Source organism: Scyliorhinus canicula, chromosome 27 (genome assembly GCF_902713615.1).
Source record: "Scyliorhinus canicula chromosome 27, sScyCan1.1, whole genome shotgun sequence".
NCBI classification, from domain to species: domain Eukaryota; kingdom Metazoa; phylum Chordata; class Chondrichthyes; order Carcharhiniformes; family Scyliorhinidae; genus Scyliorhinus; species Scyliorhinus canicula.
In genome coordinates, this window is record NC_052172.1 from 24,160,557 (window position 1) to 24,184,823 (window position 24,267).

The 24,267-nt window shown below is 49.2% G+C and overlaps 1 protein-coding gene across 1 annotated transcript in view; it reads left to right on the forward strand.

Annotated features, from left to right (window-relative positions):
* Positions 1 to 24,267, forward strand: part of LOC119957724 (latent-transforming growth factor beta-binding protein 1-like) — a 182,732-nt gene that overhangs the window by 116,535 nt on the left and 41,930 nt on the right. The window contains exons 14-18 of the mRNA XM_038785804.1: positions 659 to 784; positions 12,620 to 12,739; positions 14,288 to 14,413; positions 19,224 to 19,349; positions 20,617 to 20,739. Coding sequence (XP_038641732.1) covers positions 659 to 784; positions 12,620 to 12,739; positions 14,288 to 14,413; positions 19,224 to 19,349; positions 20,617 to 20,739 — 621 coding nt within the window. The remainder of the gene's footprint in view (positions 1 to 658; positions 785 to 12,619; positions 12,740 to 14,287; positions 14,414 to 19,223; positions 19,350 to 20,616; positions 20,740 to 24,267) is intronic.

Consider the following 24,267-nt stretch of genomic DNA (forward strand, 5'->3'; position numbering starts at 1 on the left):
GGGTTGGGTGGGGAGGGGATGGGTTGGGTGGGGTTGGGTTGGGTGGGGAAGGGACGGGTTGGGTTGGGAGGGGTTGGTTAGGTGGGGTGGGGATGGGATGGGTTGGGTGGAGAGTGGTTGGTTTGGGTTGGTGGGGCTGGGTGGGTTGGTGGAGAGGGAACAGGTTGAGTTGGGTGGGGAGGGGACTGGTTGGGTTGGGTTGGGTGGGGATGGGTTGGGTGGGGAGGGGACGGGTTGGGTGAGTTGGGTGGGGATGGATTTGGTGGGGAGGGGTTGGGTTGGGTGGGGAGGGGTTGGGTTGGGTGGTGATGGTTTGGGTTGTGTTGGGTGGAGAGGGGTTGGATTGGGTGGGGAGGGGTTGGGTTGGGTGGAGAGGGGTTGGGTTGGGTTGGGTGGGGAGGGGATGGGTTGGGTTGGGTTGGGTGGGGAGGGGTTGGGTTGGGTGGAGAGGGGTTGGGTTGGGTGGTGAGGGGATGGTTGGTTGGTGCTGAAGTGAAGGGAGGTAAGAGGGGAGTGGCTGGATTGAGCAGCCAATCTGGGCCTTGTTTGGGCATCAGGTGATGTTGAGGTTTGGATGTATTGGAGAATTTGGGGGTTTGGGCTAATTGGACGGTTTGGTTTTGGTTTTGATTTTTGACGGTTTTTGTGTCTGTCACAGATACTGATGAATGTGGACTCCGGCCTCTGCCTTGCTCCAATGGGCGATGTGTGAATTCAGTCGGCAGCTTCCATTGTGTCTGTTCCAGGGGATTTTCAGCAAATTCTCACCGGACGGATTGTGTCGGTAATCAGTAACTCGTCAGTAAATCAGTAACTTGTCAGTAACTCAGTGACTCATCAGTAAATCAGTACCTCGTCAGTGAATCAGTAACTCGTCAATAAATCGTCAGTATATCAGTAACTCATCAATAAATCAGTAATTTGTCAGCAAATCAGTAACTCGTCAGTAAATCGTCAGTAAATCAGTAACTCATCAATAAATCAGTAATTTGTCAGCAAATCAGTAACTCGTCAGTAAATCATCAATAAATCAGTAACTCGTCAATAAATCAGTAGCTCATCAATAAATCATAACTCGTCAATAAATCAGTAACTCGTCAGTAACTCATCAGTAAATCAGTAACTCGTCGATAAATCAGTAACTTGTCAGTAAATCAGTAACACGTCAATAAATCAGTAACTCGTTAGTAAATCAGTAACTCAACAGTAAATTAGTAACTTGTCAATAAATCAGTAATTCATCAGTAAATCAGTAACTCGTCAGTAACCCGTCAATAAATCAGTAACTCATCAATAAATCAGTAACTCGTCAGTAACTCATCAGTAAATCAGTAACTCGTCAATAAATAAGTAACTCGTCAGTAAATCAGTAACTCGTCAGTAACTCATCAATAAATCAGTAACTCGTCAATAAATCAATAACTCATCAGTAATTCATCGGTAAATCAGTAACACGTCAATAAATCAGTAACTCGACAATAAATCAGTAACTCGTCAGTAACTTGTCGGTAAATCAGTAACTCGTCAATAAATCAGTAATTCGTCAGTAAATCAGTAACTCATTAATAAATCAGTAACTCATCAGTAACTCATCAATAAATCAGTAACTTGTCAATAAATCAGTAACTCATCAGTAACTCGTCAGTAACCCGTCAGTAACTTAGTAACTCGTCAGCAACTCATCAATAAGTCAGTAACTCATCAATAAATCAGTAAGTCATCAGTAACGCGTCAGTAACTCATCAACAAATCAGTAACTCGTTAACAAATCAGTAACTCATCAGTAACACATCACTAAAGCAGTAACTCGTTAGTAAATTAGTAACTCGTCAGTAAATCAGTAACTCGTTAATAAATCAGTAACTCATCAGTAACACGTCAATAAATCAGTAACTCGTTAGTAAATCAGTAACTCACCAGTAAATTAGTAACTCGTCAATAAATCAGTAACTCATCAATAAATCAGTGACTCATCAGTAACACGTCAGTAAATCAGTAACTCATCAATAAATCTGTAACTCGTCAATAAATCAGTAACTCGTCAGTAACTCATCAATAATTCAGTAACTCATCAGTAAATCAGTAACTCGTCAGTAAATTATCAATAAATCAGTAACTCGTCAATAAATCAGTGACTCATCAATAAATCAGTAACACGTCAATAATTCAGTAACTCGTCAGTAACTCGTCAGTACCTCATTAGTAAATCAGTAACAGGTCAATAAATCAGTAACTCGTCAATAAATTAGTATCTCATCAGTAACACGTCAATAAATCAGTAACTCATCAGTAAATCAGTAACTCAACAGTAAATTAGTAACTCGTCGATAAATCAGTAACTCATCAATAAATCAGTAACTCGTCAGTAACTCGTCAATAAATCAGTAACTCATCAATAAATCAGTAACTTGTCAATAAATCAGTAACTCGTCAGTAACTCATCAGTAACCCGTCAGTAACTTAGTAACTCATCAGTAACTCATCAATAAGTCAGTAACTCATCAATAAATCAGTAAGTCGTCAGTAAATCAGTAACTCGTTAATAAATCAGTAACTCATCAACAAATCAGTAACTCGTCAGTAACTCGTCAGTAAATCAGTAACTCGTCAATAAATCAGTATCTCATCAGTAACACGTCAATAAATCAGTAACTCATCGGTAAATCAGTAACTCAACAGTAAATTAGTAACTCGTCGATAAATCAGTAACTCGTCAATAAATCAGTAACTCGTCAGTAACTCGTCAATAAATCAGTAACACATCAGTAACTCATCAAGAAATCAGTAACTTGTCAAAAAATCAGTAACTCGTCAGTAACTTAGTAACTCGTCAGTAACTCATCAATAAGTCAGTAACTCATCAATAAATCAGTAAGTCGTCAGTAACGCATCAGAAACTCGTCAACAAATCAGTAACTCGTCAGTGAATCAGTAACTCGTTAATAAATCAGTAACTTATCAATAAATCAGTAACTCGTCAGTAACTCATCAGTAATTCAGTAACTCGTGAATAAATAAGTAACTCGTCAGTAAATCAGTAACTCGTCAGTAACTCGTCAATAAATCAGTAACTCGTCAATAAATCAGTAACTCGTCAGTAACCCGTCGGTAAATCAGTAACACGTCAAAAAATCAGTAACTCGTCAGTAAATCAGTAACTCGTCAGTAACTCGTCGGTGAATCAGTAACTCGCCAATAAATCAGTAATTCGTCAGTAAATCAGTAACTCGTCAATAAACCAGTAACTTATCAGTAACTTGTCAATAAATCAGTAACTCATCAGTAACTCATCAATAAATCAGTAACTTGTCAATAAATCAGTAACTCGTCAGTAACTCATCAGTAACCCGTCAGTAACGTAGTCACTCGTCAGTAACTCATCAATAAGTCAGTAACTCATCAATAAATCAGTAAGTCGTCAGTAACGCGTCAGTAACTCGTCAACAAATCAGTAACTCATTAATAAATCAGTAACTCGTAAATAAACCGTCAATAAATCAGTAACTCGTCAGTAACTCGTCAATAAATCAGTAACTCATCAGTAACTCATCAGTAAATCAGTAACTCGTCAATAAATAAGTAACTCATCAGTAAATCAGTAACTCGTCAGTAACTCGTCAATAAATCAGTAACTCGTCAATAAATCAGTAACTCATCAGTAACTCGTCGGTAAATCAGTAACACGTCAATAAATCAGTAACTCGTCAATAAATCAGTAACTCGTCAGTAACTCGTCGGTAAATCAGTAACTCGTCAATAAATCAGTAATTCGTCAGTAAATCAGTAACTCGTCAATAAATCAGTAACTCATCAATAAATCAGTAACTTGTCAATAAATCAGTAACTCATCAGTAACTCATCAGTAACCCGTCAGTAACTTAGTAACTCGTCAGTAACTCATCAATAAGTCAGTAACTCATCAATAAATCAGTAAGTCGTCAGTAACGCGTCAGTAACTCGTCAACAAATCAGTAACTCGTTAATAAATCAGTAGCTCGTAAATAAACTGTCTATAAATCAGTAACTCATCAGTAACTCGTCAATAAATCAGTAACTCATCAATAAATCAGTAACTCGTCAGTAACTCATCAGTAAATCAGTAACTCGTCAATAAATAAGTAACTCATCAGTAAATCAGTAACTCGTCAGTAACTCGTCAATAAATCAGTAACTCGTGAATAAATCAGTAACTCGTCAGTAACTCGTCGGTAAATCAGTAACACGTCAATAAATCAGTAACTCGCCAATAAATCAGTAACTCGTCAGTAACCCGTCAGTAAATCAGTAACTCGTCAATAAATCAGTAATTCGTCAATAACTCATCAATAAATCTGTAAATTGTCAATAAATCAGTAACTCATCAGTAACTCATCAGTAACTCGTCAGTAACCCGTCAGTAACTTAGTAACTCGTCAGTAACTCAGCAATAAGTCAGTAACTCATCAATAAATCAGTAAGTCATCAGTAAAGCGTCAGTAACTCGTCAACAAATCAGTAACCCGTCAATAAATCAGTAACTCGTCAGTAACTCGTCCATAAATCAGTAACTCGTTAATAAATCAGTAACTCGTCAGTAACTCGTCAATAAATCAGTAACTCGTCAATAAATCAGTAACTCATCAGTAACTCGTCGGTAAATCAGTAACACGTCAATAAATCAGTAACTCGTCAATAAATCAGTAACTCGTCAGTAACTCGTCGGTAAATCAGTAACTCGTCAATAAATCAGTAATTCGTCAGTAAATCAGTAACTCGTCAATAAATCAGTAACTCATCAATAAATCAGTAACTTGTCAATAAATCAGTAACTCATCAGTAACTCATCAGTAACCCGTCAGTAACTTAGTAACTCGTCAGTAACTCATCAATAAGTTAGTAACTCATCAATAAATCAGTAAGTCGTCAGTAACGCGTCAGTAACTCGTCAACAAATCAGTAACTCATTAATAAATCAGTAGCTCGTAAATAAACTGTCTATAAATCAGTAACTCATCAGTAACTCGTCAATAAATCAGTAACTCATCAATAAATCAGTAACTCGTCAGTAACTCATCAGTAAATCAGTAACTCGTCAATAAATAAGTAACTCATCAGTAAATCAGTAACTCGTCAGTAACTCGTCAATAAATCAGTAACTCGTGAATAAATCAGTAACTCGTCAGTAACTCGTCGGTAAATCAGTAACACGTCAATAAATCAGTAACTCGCCAATAAATCAGTAACTCGTCAGTAACCCGTCAGTAAATCAGTAACTCGTCAATAAATCAGTAATTCGTCAATAACTCATCAATAAATCTGTAAATTGTCAATAAATCAGTAACTCATCAGTAACTCATCAGTAACTCGTCAGTAACCCGTCAGTAACTTAGTAACTCGTCAGTAACTCAGCAATAAGTCAGTAACTCATCAATAAATCAGTAAGTCATCAGTAAAGCGTCAGTAACTCGTCAACAAATCAGTAACCCGTCAATAAATCAGTAACTCGTCAGTAACTCGTCCATAAATCAGTAACTCGTTAATAAATCAGTAACTCGTCAGTAACTCGTCAATAAATCAGTAACTCGTCAGTAAATCAGTAACTCATTAATAAATCAGTAACTCATCAGTAACTCATCAATAAATCAGTAACTTGTCAATAAATCAGTAACTCATCAGTAACTCGTCAGTAACCCGTCAGTAACTTAGTAACTCATCAGCAACTCATCAATAAGTCAGTAACTCATCAATAAATCAGTAAGTCATCAGTAACGCGTCAGTAACTCATCAACAAATCAGTAACTCGTTAACAAATCAGTAACTCATCAGTAACACATCACTAAAGCAGTAACTCGTTAGTAAATTAGTAACTCGTCAGTAAATCAGTAACTCGTCAATAAATCAGTAACTCATCAGTAACACGTCAATAAATCAGTAACTCGTTAGTAAATCAGTAACTCACCAGTAAATTAGTAACTCGTCAATAAATCAGTAACTCATCAATAAATCAGTGACTCATCAGTAACACGTCAGTAAATCAGTAACTCATCAATAAATCTGTAACTCGTCAATAAATCAGTAACTCGTCAGTAACTCATCAATAATTCAGTAACTCATCAGTAAATCAGTAACTCGTCAGTAAATTATCAATAAATCAGTAACTCGTCAATAAATCAGTGACTCATCAATAAATCAGTAACACGTCAATAATTCAGTAACTCGTCAGTAACTCGTCAGTACCTCATTAGTAAATCAGTAACAGGTCAATAAATCAGTAACTCGTCAATAAATTAGTATCTCATCAGTAACACGTCAATAAATCAGTAACTCATCAGTAAATCAGTAACTCAACAGTAAATTAGTAACTCGTCGATAAATCAGTAACTCATCAATAAATCAGTAACTCGTCAGTAACTCGTCAATAAATCAGTAACTCATCAATAAATCAGTAACTTGTCAATAAATCAGTAACTCGTCAGTAACTCATCAGTAACCCGTCAGTAACTTAGTAACTCATCAGTAACTCATCAATAAGTCAGTAACTCATCAATAAATCAGTAAGTCGTCAGTAAATCAGTAACTCGTTAATAAATCAGTAACTCATCAACAAATCAGTAACTCGTCAGTAACTCGTCAGTAAATCAGTAACTCGTCAATAAATCAGTATCTCATCAGTAACACGTCAATAAATCAGTAACTCATCGGAAAATCAGTAACTCAACAGTAAATTAGTAACTCGTCGATAAATCAGTAACTCGTCAATAAATCAGTAACTCGTCAGTAACTCGTCAATAAATCAGTAACACATCAGTAACTCATCAAGAAATCAGTAACTTGTCAAAAAATCAGTAACTCGTCAGTAACTTAGTAACTCGTCAGTAACTCATCAATAAGTCAGTAACTCATCAATAAATCAGTAAGTCGTCAGTAACGCATCAGAAACTCGTCAACAAATCAGTAACTCGTCAGTGAATCAGTAACTCGTTAATAAATCAGTAACTTATCAATAAATCAGTAACTCGTCAGTAACTCATCAGTAATTCAGTAACTCGTGAATAAATAAGTAACTCGTCAGTAAATCAGTAACTCGTCAGTAACTCGTCAATAAATCAGTAACTCGTCAATAAATCAGTAACTCGTCAGTAACCCGTCGGTAAATCAGTAACACGTCAAAAAATCAGTAACTCGTCAGTAAATCAGTAACTCGTCAGTAACTCGTCGGTGAATCAGTAACTCGCCAATAAATCAGTAATTCGTCAGTAAATCAGTAACTCGTCAATAAACCAGTAACTTATCAGTAACTTGTCAATAAATCAGTAACTCATCAGTAACTCATCAATAAATCAGTAACTTGTCAATAAATCAGTAACTCGTCAGTAACTCATCAGTAACCCGTCAGTAACGTAGTCACTCGTCAGTAACTCATCAATAAGTCAGTAACTCATCAATAAATCAGTAAGTCGTCAGTAACGCGTCAGTAACTCGTCAACAAATCAGTAACTCATTAATAAATCAGTAACTCGTAAATAAACCGTCAATAAATCAGTAACTCGTCAGTAACTCGTCAATAAATCAGTAACTCATCAGTAACTCATCAGTAAATCAGTAACTCGTCAATAAATAAGTAACTCATCAGTAAATCAGTAACTCGTCAGTAACTCGTCAATAAATCAGTAACTCGTCAATAAATCAGTAACTCATCAGTAACTCGTCGGTAAATCAGTAACACGTCAATAAATCAGTAACTCATCAATAAATCAGTAACTCGTCAGTAACTCGTCGGTAAATCAGTAACTCGTCAATAAATCAGTAATTCGTCAGTAAATCAGTAACTCGTCAATAAATCAGTAACTCATCAATAAATCAGTAACTTGTCAATAAATCAGTAACTCATCAGTAACTCATCAGTAACCCGTCAGTAACTTAGTAACTCGTCAGTAACTCATCAATAAGTCAGTAACTCATCAATAAATCAGTAAGTCGTCAGTAACGCGTCAGTAACTCGTCAACAAATCAGTAACTCGTTAATAAATCAGTAGCTCGTAAATAAACTGTCTATAAATCAGTAACTCATCAGTAACTCGTCAATAAATCAGTAACTCATCAATAAATCAGTAACTCGTCAGTAACTCATCAGTAAATCAGTAACTCGTCAATAAATAAGTAACTCATCAGTAAATCAGTAACTCGTCAGTAACTCGTCAATAAATCATTAACTCGTGAATAAATCAGTAACTCGTCAGTAACTCGTCGGTAAATCAGTAACACGTCAATAAATCAGTAACTCGCCAATAAATCAGTAACTCGTCAGTAACCCGTCAGTAAATCAGTAACTCGTCAATAAATCAGTAATTCGTCAATAACTCATCAATAAATCTGTAAATTGTCAATAAATCAGTAACTCATCAGTAACTCATCAGTAACTCGTCAGTAACCCGTCAGTAACTTAGTAACTCGTCAGTAACTCAGCAATAAGTCAGTAACTCATCAATAAATCAGTAAGTCATCAGTAAAGCGTCAGTAACTCGTCAACAAATCAGTAACCCGTCAATAAATCAGTAACTCGTCAGTAACTCGTCCATAAATCAGTAACTCGTTAATAAATCAGTAACTCGTCAGTAACTCGTCAATAAATCAGTAACTCGTCAATAAATCAGTAACTCATCAGTAACTCGTCGGTAAATCAGTAACACGTCAATAAATCAGTAACTCATCAATAAATCAGTAACTCGTCAGTAACTCGTCGGTAAATCAGTAACTCGTCAATAAATCAGTAATTCGTCAGTAAATCAGTAACTCGTCAATAAATCAGTAACTCATCAATAAATCAGTAACTTGTCAATAAATCAGTAACTCATCAGTAACTCATCAGTAACCCGTCAGTAACTTAGTAACTCGTCAGTAACTCATCAATAAGTCAGTAACTCATCAATAAATCAGTAAGTCGTCAGTAACGCGTCAGTAACTCGTCAACAAATCAGTAACTCGTTAATAAATCAGTAGCTCGTAAATAAACTGTCTATAAATCAGTAACTCATCAGTAACTCGTCAATAAATCAGTAACTCATCAATAAATCAGTAACTCGTCAGTAACTCATCAGTAAATCAGTAACTCGTCAATAAATAATTAACTCATCAGTAAATCAGTAACTCGTCAGTAACTCGTCAATAAATCAGTAACTCGTGAATAAATCAGTAACTCGTCAGTAACTCGTCGGTAAATCAGTAACACGTCAATAAATCAGTAACTCGCCAATAAATCAGTAACTCGTCAGTAACCCGTCAGTAAATCAGTAACTCGTCAATAAATCAGTAATTCGTCAATAACTCATCAATAAATCTGTAAATTGTCAATAAATCAGTAACTCATCAGTAACTCATCAGTAACTCGTCAGTAACCCGTCAGTAACTTAGTAACTCGTCAGTAACTCAGCAATAAGTCAGTAACTCATCAATAAATCAGTAAGTCATCAGTAAAGCGTCAGTAACTCGTCAACAAATCAGTAACCCGTCAATAAATCAGTAACTCGTCAGTAACTCGTCCATAAATCAGTAACTCGTTAATAAATCAGTAACTCGTCAGTAACTCGTCAATAAATCAGTAACTCATCAGTAAATCAGTAACTCGTCAATAAATCAGTAACTCGTCGGTAAATCAGTAACTCGTCAATAAATCAGTAATTCATCGGTAAATCAGTAACACGTCAATAAATCAGTAACGCGTCAGTAAATCAGTAACTCGTCAGTAACTCGTCGGTAAATCAGTAACTCGTCAATAAATTAGTAATTCGTCAGTAAATCAGTAACTCGTCAATAAATCAGTAACTTATCAGTAACTCGTCAGTAAATCAGTAACTCGTCAGGAAATCAGTAACTCGTCGGTAAATCACTAACTCGTCAGTAAATCAGTAACTCGTCAATAAATCAGTAACTCATCAGTAACTTGTCGGTAAATCACTAACTCGTCAATAAATCAGTAACTGGTCAGGAAATCAGTAATTCATCAGTAACTTGTCAATAAATCAGTAACTCATCAGGAAATTAGTAACTCATCAGTAACTTGTCAATAAATCAGAACTCATCAATAAATCAGTAACTCGCCAGTAACTGATCAGTAAATCAGTAACTCGTCAATAAATCAGTAACTCGTCAGTAACTCAGTAACTCGTCCTCATTGTAAACCCCTCCCACGAGACGTGGGCAATTCTCCCACCTCACACCCGGGAATTTCAATTGTTTAAACATTGGGGCCACAGAATGTCTAGTGGGCAACTGAACATGTGACAGCGGTGAGACTCAAACTGGACTGTCCAGCCCAGGCCGGGGTCCAGGCCGGGATCCAGGGCCCAGGCCGGGGTCCAGGGTCCAGGCCGGGGTCCAGGCCGGAGTCCGGGGTCCAGGCCGGGGTCCGGGGTCCAGGCCGGGGTCCGGGGTCCAGGCCGGGGTCCAGGCCGGGGTCCGGGGTCCAGGCCGGGGTCCAGGGTCCGGGGTCCAGGCCGGGGTCTGTGGTCCAGGCCGGGGTCTGGGGTCCAGGCCGGGGTCTGGGGTCCAGGCCGGGGTCCGGGGTCTGGTGTCCGGGGTTCGGGGTCCAGGCCGGGGTGCAGGGTCCAGGCCGGAGTCCAGGCCACGGTCCGGGTCCGGGGTCCGGGGTCTGGGGTCTAGGCCCGGGGTCTGGGGTCGAGGCCGGAGTCGAGGCCGGGGTCCGGAGTCTGGGGTCTGGGGTCCAGGGTCCAGGCCGGGGTCCGGGGTTCGGGGTCTGTGGTCCGGGGTCAAGGGTCCAGGCCGGGGTCCGGCGTCCAGGCCGGGGTCCGGGGTCCAGGCCAGGGTCCGTGGTCCAGGCCGGGTTCTGGGGTCTGGGGTCCGGGGTCCAGGCCGGGGTCCAGGTCGGGGTCCAGGCCGGGGTCCGGGGTCTGGGGTCTGGGGTCCGGGGTCTGGGGTCCGGGCTGGGATTCTGACCTTTTCAATTGGCAGAAAAATGCTTATTTTCATGCAAGAAATTCACTTAAATCCAACTCCGGGAACTGGGAATACCGGAACTGGGAATACTGGAGGAAAGTCAAAGGGTTGGAAGGAATATAGGGAAAGGATATTCAATTGGAAATGGAGATTATCTGAGGACTGCTGAGTTCAGGATTATTCAGTCTTGTGTGTCAGGAGATTAAGGGAAAGGTTGGGATCGTTAATCAATGGGAATACTGGTATGAGGAGGGAATGTGCATAGAATTCCTACAGTGCAGAAGGAGGCCATTTGACCCTTTGAGTCTGGACCAACCTTCCGAGCAAGATCGTATGGAGTTGCAGATAGCGAGGAGTTGCAGATAGCGAGGAGGACTGTCAGAGAATACAATAAAATATAGATAGATTAGAGAGTTGGGCAGAGAAATGGCAGTTGGAGTTCAATCCAGGCAAATGCGAGGTGATGCATTTTGGAAGATCAAATTCAAGAGCGGACTATATGGTCAATGGAAGGGTCTTGGGGAAAATTGATGTACAGAGAGATCTGGGAGTTCAGGTCCATTGTACCCTGAAGGTGGCAACGCAGGTTGATAGAGTGGTCAAGAAGGCATACAGCATGCTTGCCTTCATCGGACGGGGTATTGAGTACAAGAGTTGGCAGGTCATGTTACAGTTGTATAGGACTTTGGTTTGGCCACATTTGGAATACTGCGTGCAGTTCTGGTCACCACATTACCAGAAGGATGTGGATGCCTTGGAGAGGGTGCAGAGGAGGTTCACCAGGATGTTGCCTGGTATGGAGGGTGCTAGTTATGAAGAAAGGTTGAGTAGATTAGGATTGTTTTCGTTGGAAAGACGGAGGTTGAGGGGGGGCCTGATTGAGGTCTACAAAATTATGAGAGGTATGGACAGGGTGGATAGCATCAAGCTTTTCCCAAGAGTGGGGGTGTCAGTTACAAGGGGTCACGATTTCAAGGTGAGAGGGGGAAAGTTTAAGGGAGATATGCGTGGAAAGTTTTTTACGCAGAGGGTGGTGGGTGCCTGGAACGCTTTACCAGCGGAGGTGGTAGAGGCGGGCACGATAGCATCATTTAAGAAGCATCTAGACAGGTATATGAATGGGCGAGAACAGAGGGAAGTAGACCTTGGAAAATAGGAGACAGGTTTAGATAAAGGATCTGGATCGGCGCTGGCTGGGAGGGCCGAAGGGCCTGTTCCTCTGCTGTAATTTTCTTTGTTCTTTGTTCTTTGCATCTAGGCCCATTCTCCTGCCCTCTCCCCGAAATCCCATAACCCCACCTAACCGTTTAGCACAGCCAATCCATCTAACCTGCAGATCTTTGGACTGTGGGAGGAAACCGGAGCACCCGGAGGAAATCCACGGAGACACGGGGAGAACGTGCAAACTCAACACAGACAGTGACCCAAGGCTGAAATCGAACCTGGGTCCCTGGCTCTGTGAGGCAGCAGTGCTAATCACTGTGCCCGCCCCATTCCCCTGTAGAATGTCACTGGAATGAGGGATAAACACTGACCACAGTATTCAGGGTAATGTAGAGCAGAATTGGGTGGAGTGGATGACAGTGTATATTCTCCAGATGCCGTACTCCCAGCTCCCAGCTGGCTGATGTGATATTGACACTGATCCTGATTCAGGCTGTTCTTCGCTATTTTTGCAACTTTTCAGATATCAACGAGTGTCTGGATGTTTCCTCCTGTCCTAACTCCGAGTGTGTGAACTCAGTGGGGTCATTCCGATGTCTCCCCTGTCCCACGGGATACCAGATCCACAATCGAAAGTGTTCAGGTAACCAGAGCCTCAGCTCAAATCACAGTCCTCGAACCAATACACACTCCCAGGACAGGTACAGCACGGCGTTAGATACAGAGTAAAGCTCCCTCTACACTGTCCCCATCAAACACTCCCAGGACAGGTACAGCACGGCGTTAGATACAGAGTAAAGCTCCCTCTACACTGTCCCCATCAAACACTCCCAGGACAGGTACAGCACGGCGTTAGATACAGAGTAAAGCTCCCTCTACACTGTCCCCATCAAACACTCCCAGGACAGGTACAGCACGGGGTTAGATACAGAGTAAAGCTCCCTCTACACTGTCCCCATCAAACACTCCCAGGACAGGTACAGCACAGGGTTAGATACAGAGTAAAGCTCCCTCTACACTGTCCCCATCAAACACTCCCAGGACAGGTAAAGCACGGAGTTAGATACAGAGTAAAGCTCCCTCTACACTGTCCCCATCAAACACTCCCAGGACAGGTACAGCACAGGGTTAGATACAGAGTAAAGCACCCTCTACACTGTCCCCATCAAACACTCCCAGGACAGGTACAGCACGGAGTTAGATACAGAGTAAAGCTCCTTCTACACTGTCCCCATCAAACACTCCCAGGACAGGTACAGCACGGGGTTAGATACAGAGTAAAGCTCCCTCTACACTGTCCCCATCTAACACTCCCAGGACAGGTACAGCACAGGGTTAGATACAGAGTAAAGCTCCCTCTACACTGTCCCCATCAAACACTCCCAGGACAGGTACAGCTCGGAGTTAGATACAGAGTAAACCTCCCTCTACACTGTCCCCATCAAACACTCCAAAGACAGATACAGCACGGGGTTAGGTACAGAGTAAAGCTCCCTCTACACTGTCCCCATCAAGCACTCCGAGGACAGGTACAGCACGGGGATAGATACAGAGTAAAGATCCCTCTACACTGTCCCCATCAAACACTCCCAGGACAGGTACAGCACGGGGTTAGATACAGAGTAAAGCTCCCTCTACACTGTCCCCATCAAACACTCCCAGGACGGGTACAGCACGGGGTTAGATACAGAGTAAAGCTCCCTCTACACTGTCCCCATCAAACACTCCCAGGACAGGTACAGCACGGGGTTAGATACAGAGTAAAGATCCCTGTACACTGTCCCCATCAAACACTCCCAGGACAGGTACTGCACGGGGTTCGATACAGAGTAAAGGTCCCTCTACAATGTCCCCATCAAACACTCCCAGGACAGGTACAGCACGGGGTTAGATACAGAGTAAAGCTCCCTCTACACTGTCCCCATCAAACACTCCCAGGACAGGTACAGCACGGGGTTAGATACAGAGTAAAGCTCCCTCTACACTGTCCCCCATCAAACACTCCCAGGACAGGACAGCACAGGGTTAGATACAGAGTAAAGATCCCTCATGTAATTATTTAGCCAACAGGCCTTATAGGAGCCTGTGATTCTCCGAGATACACTCTCACCGTGAGAGAAGCAAATGTATATGAGTTGCTCAGATGTGCTGGCTATCTGTCTACCTCATGCCCGTTTCTGTGTTGTTACAGATATTGACGAGTGTCTGAATGGGACAACGTGTGGGGACGCAGGAACATGTGTGAATACAGAGGGCTCATACCGGTGTGACTGTAACCTTGGATATCGCCTGAGTGCTGACGGCAATCGATGTGCAGGTTTGCCTTTCAATGTCACAGCACACACACACCAGCAAGTTCCCTGTCTGAGTCCCAGTGTCTCAGCTAGTTACAATGCTGTAACAATGGGCTGTACAATACTATACAGCCCAACATAAGCTTCTGTGGGAAAATGTTGCTTCAAGTGGGCTGCTTTGCCCTGACGGTATCAAGCTTTTCAGTGTTGCTGGAGCTGCATTCATCCAGGCAAGTGGAGAGTATTCCATCACACTCCTGAATCGTGCCTTGTAGATGGTGGACAGGCTTTGGGGGTTCAGGATGTGAGTTACTTGTCACAGAACTCCAAGCCTCTGACCTGCTGTTGAAGCCACAGTGTTGATCTGGCTGGGTCCAGTTCAGTTTCGGTGTAAAAAATACATTTTCCTGTTGCCTTTGCTTCTTTTGATAATTCGCTTAAATCTATCTCTTCTGGTAGTCAATCCTGCCGCAAACACCAACAATTTCTCCCTATCTATGCTGTTCAGACCCCTCATCATTCTGAACATCTGTCAAATCTCCTCTTAACTTTCTCCAATCAGAACAACAGCAGTTTCTCTAATACATCCACAAAACTGAAATCCCTCTTTTCTGAAACAATTCTGATTAATCTGGTGCCCGTGACGCCAGTATCTGCGCTGCCAGTGCCCGTGACGCCAGTATCCGCGCTGCCAGTGCCCGTGAGGCCAGTATCCGCGCTGCCAGTGCCCGTGACGCCAGTATCCGCGCTGCCAGTGCCCGTGACGCCAGTATCCGCGCTGCCAGTGCCCGTGAGGCCAGTATCCGCGCTGCCAGTGCCCGTGACGCCGGTATCCGCGCTGCCAGTGCCCGTGATGCCAGTATCCGCGCTGCCAGGGCCCGTGACGCCAGTATCCGCGCTGCCAGTGCCCGTGACGCCAGTATCCGCGCTGCCAGTGCCCGTGATGCCAGTATCCGTGCTGCCAGTGCCCGTGACGCCAGTATCTGCGCTGCCAGTGCCCGTGACGCCAGTATCCGTGCTGCCAGTGCCCGTGACGCCAGTATCTGCGCTGCCAGTGCCCGTGACGCCAGTGTCCGTGCTGCCAGTGCCCGTGACGCCAGTATCCGCGCTGCCAGTGCCCGTGACGCCAGTATCTGCGCTGCCAGTGCCCGTGATGCCAGTATCCGTGCTGCCAGTGCCCGTGACGCCAGTATCCATGCTGCCAGTGCCCGTGACGCCAGTATCTGTGCTGCCAGTGCCCGTGACGCCAGTATCCGTGCTGCCAGTGCCCGTGACGCCAGTATCCGCGCTGCCAGTGCCCGTGACGCCAGTATCCGTGCTGCCAGTGCCCGTGACGCCAGTATCCGTGCTGCCAGTGCCCGTGATGCCAGTATCCCGTGCTGCCAGTGCCCGTGACGCCAGTATCCCGTGCTGCCAGTGCCCGTGACGCCAGTATCTGCGCTGCCAGTGCCCGTGACGCCAGTATCCGTGACGCCAGTATCTGTGACGCCAGTATCCGCACTGCCAGTGCCCGTGATGCCAGTATCCCGTGCTGCCAGTGCCCGTGATGCCAGTATCCGCGCTGCCAGTGCCCGTGACGCCAGTATCCGTGACGCCAGTATCCGTGATGCCAGTATCCGTGCTGCCAGTGCCCGTGACGCCAGTATCCGTGCGGCCAGTGCCCGTGACGCCAGTGTCCGTGCTGCCAGTGCCCGTGACGCCAGTATCCGCGCTGCCAGTGCCCGTGACGCCAGTATCCGTGCTGCCAGTGCCCGTGATGCCAGTATCCGTGCTGCCAGTGCCCGTGACGCCAGTATCCGCGTTGCCAGTGCCCGTGACGCCAGTATCCGCGCTGCCAGTGCCCGTGACGCCAGTATCCGTGCTGCCAGTGCCCGTGACGCCAGTATCCGCGCTGCCAGTGCCCATGACGCCAGTATCCCGTGCTGCCAGTGCCCGTGACGCCTGTATCCGCGCTGCCAGTGCCCGTGACGCCAGTATCCGCGCTGCCAGTGCCCGTGACGCCAGTATCCGCGCTGCCAGTGCCCGTCACGCCAGTATCCGCGCTGCCAGTGCCCGTGACGCCAGTATCCGCGCTGCCAGTGTCCGTGACGCCAGTATCCGCGCTGCCAGTGCCCGTGACGCCAGTATCCGCGCTGCCAGTGTCCGTGACGCCAGTATCCGCGCTGCCAGTGCCCGTGATGCCAGTATCCGCGCTGCCAGTGCCCGTGGCGCCAGTATCCGCGCTGCCAGTGCCCGTGACGCCAGTATCCGCGCTGCCAGTGTCCGTGACGCCAGTATCCGCGCTGCCAGTGCCCGTGACGCCAGTATCCGCGCTGCCAGTGTCTGTTCCGCCAGTATCCGTGCTGCCAGTGCCCGTGATGCCAGTATCCCGTGCTGCCAGTGCCCGTGACGCCAGTATCCACGCTGCCAGTGCCCGTGATGCCAGTATCCGTGCTGCCAGTGCCCGTGACGCCAGTATCCGTGCTGCCAGTGCCCGTGACGCCAGTATCCGTGCTGCCAGTGCCCGTGACGCCAGTATCCGTGCTGCCAGTGCCCGTGACGCCAGTATCCGCGCTGCCAGTATCCGTGCTGCCAGTATCCGTGATGCCAGTATCCGCGCTGCCAGTGCCCGTGACGCCAGTATCCGCGCTGCCAGTGTCTGTTCCGCCAGTATCTGCGCTGCCAGTGCCCGTGCCACCAGTATCCGCGCTGCCAGTGTCTATTCCACCAGTATCCGTTCTGCCAGTGCCCGTGACGCCAGTATCCGTGCTGCCAGTGCCCGTGACGCCAGTATCCGTGCTGCCAGTGCCCGTGACGCCAGTATCCGTACTGCCAGTGTCTGTTCCGCCAGTATCCGCGCTGCCAGTCCCCGTGACGCCAGTATCCGCGCTGCCAGTGTCTGTTCCGCCAGTGCCCGTGCTGCCAGTGCCCGTGACGCCAGTATCCGCGCTGCCAGTGTCTGTTCCGCCAGTGCCCGTGCTGCCAGTGCCCGTGATGCCAGTATCCGCGCTGCCAGTGTCTGTTCCGCCAGTGTCCGTGCTGCCAGTGCCCGTGATGCCAGTATCCGTGCTGCCAGTGCCCGTGACGCCAGTATCCGTGCTGCCAGTGCCCGTGACGCCAGTATCCGCGCTGCCAGTGTCTGTTCCACCAGTATCCGTGCTGCCAGTGCCCGTGACGCCAGTATCCGCGCTGCCAGTGCCCATGAAGCCAGTATCCGCGCTGCCAGTGCCCATGACGCCAGTATCCGCGCTGCCAGTGCCCATGACGCCAGTATCCGTGCTGCCAGTGCCCGTGACGCCAGTATCCGTGCTGCCAGTGCCCGTGACGCCAGTATCCGTGCTGCCAGTGTCTGTTCCGCCAGTATCCGCGCTGCCAGTGCCCGTGATGCCAGTATCTGCGCTGCCAGTGTCTGTTCCGCCAGTGCCCGTGCTGCCAGTGCCCGTGACGCCAGTATCCGCGCTGCCAGTGTCTGTTCCGCCAGTGCCCGTGCTGCCAGTGCCCGTGATGCCAGTATCCGCGCTGCCAGTGTCTGTTCCGCCAGTGTCCGTGCTGCCAGTGCCCGTGACGCCAGTATCCGTGCTGCCAGTGCCCGTGACGCCAGTATCCGTGCTGCCAGTGCCCGTGACGCCAGTATCCGCGCTGCCAGTGTCTGTTCCACCAGTATCCGTGCTGCCAGTGCCCGTGACGCCAGTATCCGCGCTGCCAGTGCCCATGATGCCAGTATCCGCGCTGCCAGTGCCCATGACGCCAGTATCCGCGCTGCCAGTGCCCATGACGCCAGTATCCGTGCTGCCAGTGCCCGTGACGCCAGTATCCGTGCTGCCAGTGCCCGTGACGCCAGTATCCGTGCTGCCAGTGTCTGTTCCGCCAGTATCCGCGCTGCCAGTGCCCGTGATGCCAGTATCTGCGCTGCCAGTGTCTGTTCCGCCAGTGCCCGTGCTGCCAGTGCCCGTGACGCCAGTATCCGCGCTGCCAGTGTCTGTTCCGCCAGTGCCCGTGCTGCCAGTGCCCGTGACGCCAGTATCCGCGCTGCCAGTGTCTGTTCCGCCAGTGTCCGTGCTGCCAGTGCCCGTGACGCCAGTATCCGCGCTGCCAGTGCCCGTGACGCCAGTATCCGTGCTGCCAGTGCCCGTGACGCCAGTATCCGTGCTGCCAGTGCCCGTGACGCCAGTATCCGTGCTGCCAGTGCCCGTGATGCCAGTATCCCGTGCTGCCAGTGCCCGTGACGCCAGTATCCGTGCTGCCAGTGCCCGTGACGCCAGTATCCGTGCTGCCAGTGCCCGTGACGCCAGTATCCGTGCTGCCAGTGCCCGTGACGCCAGTATCCGTGCTGCCAGTGCCCGTGACGCCAGTATCCGCGCTGCCAGTGTCTGTTCCGCCAGTGCCCGTGCTGCCAGTGCCCGTGACGCCAGTATCCGTGCTGCCAGTGCCCGTGCCGCAAGTATCCGCGCTGCCAGTGCCCGTGCCACCAGTGTCCACGCTGCCAGTGTCTGTTCCGCCAGTGCCCGTGCTGCCAGTGCCCGTGCTGCCAGTGTCTGTGCTGTCCGGGCCCCTGTTGTACCACCGGCTTCAACTTTGCTTCAACAAGCCTATTATGTGGCACTTTATCAAATGTCTTTTGTAATTCCACCAACAACATTACCCTCATTAACCCTCTCTGTTACCTCATCCAAAACACACCAGCAAAGCAGTTAGACATCAGTTGCCCTTAAATCCACAGTACCTTAATTAACCAGCAATTGTTCAAGTGACTGTTAATTATGTCGGAAATGATCATTTCTCAAAGCCCATCCATTGGGGTTAAGTGTAAGAGTTTAGAGGATTCACTGTAAGGTTTTATTCATGGTTTTCCAGATATCAACGAATGTTTTGAAGGCGATTTCTGTGCCCCATATGGAGAGTGTTTGAACAGCGTGGGCTCCTACACCTGTCTCTGTGCTGAGGGATTCACCACCTCTGCTGATCTATCCACCTGTCTTGGTAAGGTTTCATCAACATAAATTTGGTTTATTTTTATCCTTTATTCCCTCTCGCCTTCTGCTCTTCAACCTCTTTACAGCCAACACTTTCTCCCTCCATCGATGCAACAATTCCTCCCCCCCTCCGCCATCCAACATTCTTCCCTATCCCTCCATCCAATGCACTCTACACTCTCTCCATCCAATGCTCCCTCTATCCCACACTTTCCCCAATCCCTCCATTCTCACCGTTATCCTGAGCTTCCTGGGTTCCCGCACTTTGACCCTTGGCCCTTTGCCTGGGAGCCTGAATTTAATTTCCGGAAAGTAAAATTGTGGAGCACGGAGATTGTGAGAAATGGTAACAATTCTTCATATCTCTTGTTCTCCATCTCCCTGTCTTTCTCCTTCTCTCACACCCCACTTCACCCATCCTCTCTCTCTCCCGATCTTTATTCTTTTATCCTCTCTTCATCTCCCTTTCTCTCCTCTCTCTCACTATCCATTCTCTCCATCTCTTCTTACTTTTTTGTCTCCCTCCCCTACCTACCTCTGTGACCCTCTGTCTCTCTCCCACCTCTTTCTCTGCCTATCACTTCCTCTCTCTTTCCCTGGGTCTTTCTGTATCTATCTGCATCTCTCTGTCTGTCTCTTTCTCTGACTCTATCTCCCTCCTGTCTTCCTTGTGTCTCTCTCTGTCTTTTTCTCTCCCTCTCTGTCTCCCTCTTTCACTCTTGCTGTGTCTCTCTGTCTCTCCCTCTCTGTTTGTATGTCTCTCTTTCTCTCTCTCTCTCTCTCTCTCTCGCTCTCTGTCTCTCGCTCTCTGTTTGTCTGTCTCTCTTTCTCTCTCTCTCTCTCTCTCCCTCTCTCTCCCTCTCTGTCTGTCTCTCTTTCTCTCTCTCTCCCTCTCTGTTTGTCTGTCTCTCTTTCTCACTCTCCCTCTTTCCCTCTCCCTCTCTGTTTGTCTCTCTCTTTCTCTCTCTCTCCCTCTCCCTCTCTGTTTGTCTGTCTCTCTTTCTCTCTCTCTCCCTCTCTCTGTCTCTCCCTCTCTGTTTGTCTGTCTCTCTTTCTTTCTCTCCCTCTCCCTCTCTGTTTGTCTGTCTCTCTTTCTCTCTCTCTCCCTCTCCCTCTCTGTTTGTCTGTCCCTCTCCTTCTCTCTCCTCTCTGTTTGTCTGTCTCTCTTCCTCTCTGTCTCTCCCTCTCTGTTTGTCTGTCCCTCTCCTTCTCTCTCCCTCTCTGTCTGTCTGCCCCCCCCCCTCTCTCCCTCACTCTGTCTCTGTTCCTCTCAGATGTGAATGAGTGTACCCAGACAGGTGTCTGTGATCGAGGACGCTGCACCAATGCCGTTGGGTCGTTTGAGTGCTCCTGTGACCCTGGATTTCGAGTTGATGAAGAAAGATCCCGGTGTTTCGGTAAGTGTCTGATCTTTCTTCACCCAGTGTTCCCGAGGAGTTGGTCAGCTCTTTGCTGATGCTCTTATTTAGTGTCCGAAAAATGCCACCCACCAACCACTACTGGATCGTATCTCACTGGTTCCTGCCCTCGCTGAATCCCGGCCCTCGCTGAATCCCGGCCCTCGCTGAATCCAGGCCCTCAGTGAATCCCGGCCCTCGCTGGGTCCCGGCCCTCGCTGGGTCCTCGCCGTCGCTGAATCCCGGCCCTCACTGGCTCCACACTCACTGGGTCCACGCTCACTGGGTCCACGCTCACTGGCTCCACGCTCACTGGGTCCACGCTCACTGGCTCCACACTCACTGGGTCCACGCACACTGGCTCCACTGGGTCCACGCTCACTGGGTCCACGCTCACTGGCTCCACTGGCTCCACGCTCACTGGCTCCACGCTCACTGGCTCCACACTCACTGGGTCCACGCTCACTGGCTCCACGCTCACTGGCTCCACGCTCACTGGGTCCACGCTCACTGGCTCCACGCTCACTGGCTCCACTGGCTCCACGCTCACTGGCTCCACGCTCACTGGCTCCACGCTCACTGGCTCCACGCTCACTGGCTCCACTGGCTCCACGCTCACTGGCTCCACGCTCACTGGCTCCACTGGCTCCACGCTCACTGGCTCCACGCTCACTGGTCCACGCTCACTGGCTCCACGCTCACTGGCTCCACTGGATCCACGCTCCACTGGCTCCACGCTCACTGGCTCCACGCTCACTGGTCCACGCTCCACTGGCTCCACACTCACTGGCTCCACGCTCACTGGTCCACGCTCACTGGCTCCACGCTCACTGGCTCCACTGGCTCCATGCTCACTGGCTCCACTGGCTCCACGCTCACTGGGTCCACGCTCACTGGCTCCACGCTCACTGGGTCCACGCTCACTGGGTCCACTGGCTCCACACTCACTGGGTCCACTGGCTCCACACTCACTGGCTCCACACTCACTGGCTCCACGCTCACTGGCTCCACGCTCACTGGCTCCACGCTCACTGGCTCCACACTCACTGGGTCCACGGTCACTGGGTCCACGCTCACTGGCTCCACACTCACTGGCTCCACGCTCACTGGCTCCACGCTCACTGGCTCCACTGGCTCCACGCTCACTGGCTCCACGCTCACTGGCTCCACACTCACTGGCTCCACTGGCTCCACGCTCACTGGCTCCACGCTCACTGGCTCCACGCTCACTTGCTCCACTGGCTCCACACTCAGTGGCTCCACGCTCACTGGCTCCACGCTCACTGGCTCCACTGGCTCCACGCTCAGTGGCTCCACGCTCACTGGCTCCACACTCACTGGCTCCACACTCACTGGCTCCACACTCACTGGGTCCACGGTCACTGGGTCCACGGTCACTGGCTCCACACTCACTGGCTCCACACTCACTGGCTCCACGGTCACTGGCTCCACGCTCACCGGCTCCACACTCACTGGCTCCACACTCACTGGGTCCACGGTCACTGGGTCCACGCTCACTGGGTCCACTGGCTCCACTCTCACTGGCTCCACTGGCTCCACTGGCTCCACTCTCACTGGCTCCACTGGCTCCACGCTCACTAGCTCCACTGGCTCCACACTCACTGGCTCCACTGGCTCCACTCTCACTGGCTCCACGCTCACTGGGTCCACTGGCTCCACGCTCACTGGCTCCACGCTCACTGGGTCCACGCTCACTGGCTCCACTCTCACTGGCTCCACTGGCTCCACGCTCACTAGCTCCACTGGCTCCACGCTCACTGGCTCCACTGGCTCCACGCTCACTGGCTCCACGTTCACTGGCTCCACTGGCTCCACGCTCACTGGCTCCACTGGCTCCACGCTCACTGGCTCCACGCTCACTGGGTCCACGCTCACTGGCTCCACGCTCACTGGCTCCACGCTCACTGGCTCCACGCTCACTGGGTCCACTGGCTCCACGCTCACTGGGTCCACGCTCACTGGCTCCACGCTCACTGGCTCCACGCTCACTGGGTCCACTGGCTCCACGCACACTGGGTCCACGCTCACTGGCTCCACGCTCACTGGCTCCACTGGCTCCACGCTCACTGGGTCCACGCTCACTGGCTCCACGCTCACTGGGTCCACACTCACTGGCTCCACACTCACTGGGTCCACGCTCACTGGCTCCACGCTCACTGGCTCCACGCTCACTGGCTCCACTGGCTCCACGCTCACTGGCTCCACTGGCTCCACGCTCACTGGCTCCACACTCACTGGCTCCACGCTCACTGGCTCCACGCTCACTGGGTCCACGCTCACTGGCTCCACACTCACTGGCTCCACGCTCACTGGTCCACGCTCACTGGCTCCACGCTCACTGGCTCCACACTCACTGGCTCCACTGGCTCCACACTCACTGGCTCCACACTCACTGGCTCCACGCTCACTGGCTCCACGCTCACTGGCTCCACACTCACTGGCTCCACGCTCACTGGCTCCACACTCACTGGCTCCACTGGCTCCACGCTCACTGGCTCCACTGGCTCCACGCTCACTGGCTCCACTGGCTCCACGCTCACTGGCTCCACTGGCTCCACGCTCACTGGCTCCACGCTCACTGGCTCCACTCTCACTGGCTCCACACTCACTGGCTCCACTCTCACTGGGTCCACGCTCACTGGCTCCACGCTCACTGGCTCAACTCTCACTGGCTCCACACTCACTGGCTCCACGCTCACTGGCTCCCTGCTCACTGGCTCCACGCTCACTGGCTCCACGCTCACTGGCTCCCCGCTCACTGGCTCCACTGGCTCCACGCTCACTGGCTCCACTCTCACTGGCTCCACGCTCACTGGCTCCACTCTCACTGGCTCCACACTCACTGGCTCCACACTCACTGGCTCCACACTCACTGGCTCCACGCTCACTGGCTCCACGCTCACTGGCTCCACTCTCACTGGCTCCACACTCACTGGCTCCACGCTCACTGGCTCCACGCTCACTGGCTCCACTGGCTCCACGCTCACTGGCTCCACGCTCACTGGCTCCACGCTCACTGGCTCCACGCTCACTGGCTCCACGCTCACTGGCTCCACTGGCTCCACGCTCACTGGCTCCACTGGCTCCACGCTCACTGGTTCCACTGGCTCCACACTCACTGGGTCCACGCTCACTGGGTCCACGCTCACTGGGTCCACACTCACTGGCTCCACTGGCTCCACACTCACTGGCTCCACGCTCACTGGCTCCACACTCACTGGCTCCACTGGCTCCACGCTCACTGGCTCCACACTCACTGGCTCCACTCTCACTGGCTCCACTGGCTCCACGCTCACTGGCTCCACTGGCTCCACACTCACTGGCTCCACACTCACTGGCTCCACTGGCTCCACGCTCACTGGCTCCACGCTCACTGGCTCCACTGGCTCCACTCTCACTGGCTCCACTGGCTCCATGCTCACTGGCTCCACGCTCACTGGCTCCACACTCACTGGCTCCACACTCACTGGCTCCACCGGCTCCACGCTCACTGGCTCCACGCTCACT